Below are 2,631 nucleotides of genomic sequence, written 5' to 3' on the forward strand. Positions count from 1 at the left end.
TGGGCACAGACCGGGGTGCTGGGGGTGGGGGGACCACCCCGTTGCGCTGGTGCAGGCACTTTGTGCATGCAGCTCCCCCTCCAAAAGCAGGGCTGCCGCTGGGGAGCGGAGGGTTAACGCTCCGCAACGTCCCCCCGGGGAAACCTGCCAGCGCTTGGGGCCTCATTGTTACGGGAATCAGATAAGGGAGCCGAGCTTGTGGGACTAAGGACCATGAGGCTCCAGACATGGATCAGCAACTCCTTCTGCCTCGCCCGGGAGAYGGGAGGCTCCACCCGCGGCGGCCCAGCCTGGCAGAGGCTCCAGTCCCGACCAGGAGACCCTGCCGGGCCTTGGGGCTGAGCTGGCCTTTGGGGCTGGCCTTGCTGAGCCCTGCACCCCGCACAGCACCCAGGTCCCCAGGGAAGAGCTGGCTCCCCGCAGCCTCTGCTCCTGGGCTGGAAAGCCCCGAGCAGGGAAGGGTGTCCCCAGGGCCAGAGATGCAGGACTCAGCTGAAATGCAGGGCCCCATGGCACACAATGCATCCCAAACATGGACCCATGGTGCAGGATGCAGCCCAAGTGTGAGACCCCGTGGTGCATGATGCATCCCGAACATGGACCCATGGTGCAGGATGCAGCCCAAGTGCGAGCCCCCGTGGTGCAGGATGCATCCCGAACATGGACCCATGGTGCAGGATGCAGCCCAAGTGCGAGCCCCCGTGGTGCAGGATGCATCCCGAACATGGACCCATGGTGCAGGATGCAGCCCAAGTGCGAGCCCCCGTGGTGCAGGATGCATCCCGAACATGGACCCATGGTGCAGGATGCAGCCCAAGTGCGAGCCCCCGTGGTGCAGGATGCATCCCGAACATGGACCCATGGTGCAGGATGCAGCCCAAGTGCGAGCCACCGTGGTGCTCCCGGGATGAGGGCCCGGGGTGACGGCCGCTGTGTCTGTGCCCGCTCGGTGCCTGCTCTGGGGGAACTCACTGCACGCTGCGGTGCCACCTCCAAGTCAGCTGCCCACAAACCTCCCTCTTCATGGGGCAAATGATGCCCTCTCTGGAAGCGGAGGCAGGGAAGCAGAGAGGAGCGCTGGGATGGGGGGGGCTGCTCCTGCCCGGAGGGCGCAGCGGCTGGGACACGCTCAGCCTCGCACCGGAGCCGGCTGAGCCTGGTGCTGCCCAGGCGCTGGGTGGGACGAGGTGGCAGCTGGGCTGGGGTCCCTTAATGCAGGGGCTTGCAGGTGATTTATTGGGGTTGCGGGGAAGGTGGCGAATTAACCTTGTTTTCAAAAGGTTGCTGCAGAGGCGAGAGATTTCGCGGTGCCTGGGGTTAGACCCGCGTCCTGCAGGTGCCGATGTCTGGGCTGCGCCGGCGGCCTCTGCTCGCGGACACGCGGGACAGTGGCACCTGCACGAGGCGGCAGGCGCCCGGCTGCAGCCCGCTGGGCCGCTGCTGGATGTGTGCAAATCCGCCGGGAAATCCGCAGCCACGCGCCGGGCTGGCCGGAGCGTCCCCACGTCCCACCGAGACCCCCATCCCCTTGCTCGTCCCCCRCGGCTCGTGACCGTCCTCGGTCCATCCCAGCAATGCCGCAGGGTGCAAGCGCCCCCCGGAAGGGCCGTGATCCGTGAGGAGCATGCCGGACGGACGCGCTGTGCTCGGGGGGGGGGGGCAGCTCCCCGCTCCGTGGCGCCCGCTGGACGAATTGCATTAAAGCAAGGTGCCGCTGAGCCTGCAAAGCTCCGTGTCCGGAGGAGACGAGGTGCCGGGCACCCGCCGCGCTGGACACGGCCGGCGGGCTCCGTGCGGCTCCGCTCCCGACCGCCGTGCCCCGGTGCACCGCTGCCCGTCACAGCGACGCACGCCGCGCGGCAAACACGGCCCGGCGCTCCCGGCGCTCCTTTCATCCCGGCCCTGGCAGCTTGCCGCCGCGCCTGGTGCTGCCGGAGCCGGGCGGGAGCCGGGGCTGCGTGGGGGCTTCCCGGGGAAAGAGCCGGGGCGGCGGGACCGGACGGCGCTGAGACGGGAAAACGCAAGCTGGAGCCTCGGCGCCTTTATGGGGAGCGTTTACAGGTACAGGCGGCCCCGGCCCCCCCCCCGTGCCGGGCTCGCTGCAGGTGTCACCGCGCAGCGCGGGGTCCCCGCGGCGCCGTCCCCGTGCCGGTGGCCGGTGGCCGGTGACCAGCCCTGCCGCGCGGTGCCCGGGTGCCGCGGGGAGCCGGGACACCCGCGGCCTCACTTGCCCGCTGCCCGGGGCGGCAYGTCGAAGAGCTCGGCGATGTCCAGCATGGCCCGGCGGATGTTCCCGGCAAAGCGCCTGGAGTCCTGCGGAGCAGCGCCCGTGCGTGGAGCCCCGGCACGGACAACGACCCCTGGCAGCCCCACGGCAGCCCTGGCACGGACCCGGACCCTGACCCTGCCCCATGGCAGCCCCCAGCACAGACCCTGCCCCATGGCAGCCCCAGAAATGACCCTGCCCCACAGGGACCCCCTGGCATGGACGCCGCCCCCGTCCCTTCCCCACGGGAGCCCCCGCGCAGCCCCGTCCCCCTGCCCCGAGGTCCTCACCGTCTCGGCGCTGGAGAGCTTGCTGGACACGTGGAAGGTGATGAGGTTCTCGCCAGCGATGATGTAGGAGACGCC

The 2,631-nt window shown here is 70.1% G+C and overlaps 1 protein-coding gene across 1 annotated transcript in view; it reads right to left on the bottom strand.

Annotated features, from left to right (window-relative positions):
• Positions 1-2,223: 2,223 nt before the first annotated feature.
• The window catches only part of CPT1B (carnitine palmitoyltransferase 1B), a 9,366-nt gene continuing 8,958 nt past the window's right edge, over positions 2,224-2,631 (bottom strand). The window contains exons 13-14 of the mRNA XM_026071165.1: positions 2,557-2,631; positions 2,224-2,313 (exon numbers count right to left, since the gene is read on the bottom strand). The exon at positions 2,557-2,631 is cut by the window's right edge and continues 12 nt beyond it. Coding sequence (XP_025926950.1) covers positions 2,224-2,313; positions 2,557-2,631 — 165 coding nt within the window. The remainder of the gene's footprint in view (positions 2,314-2,556) is intronic.

This window comes from Apteryx rowi, unplaced genomic scaffold, assembly GCF_003343035.1.
Source record: "Apteryx rowi isolate R43461 unplaced genomic scaffold, aptRow1 scaffold_322, whole genome shotgun sequence".
NCBI classification, from domain to species: domain Eukaryota; kingdom Metazoa; phylum Chordata; class Aves; order Apterygiformes; family Apterygidae; genus Apteryx; species Apteryx rowi.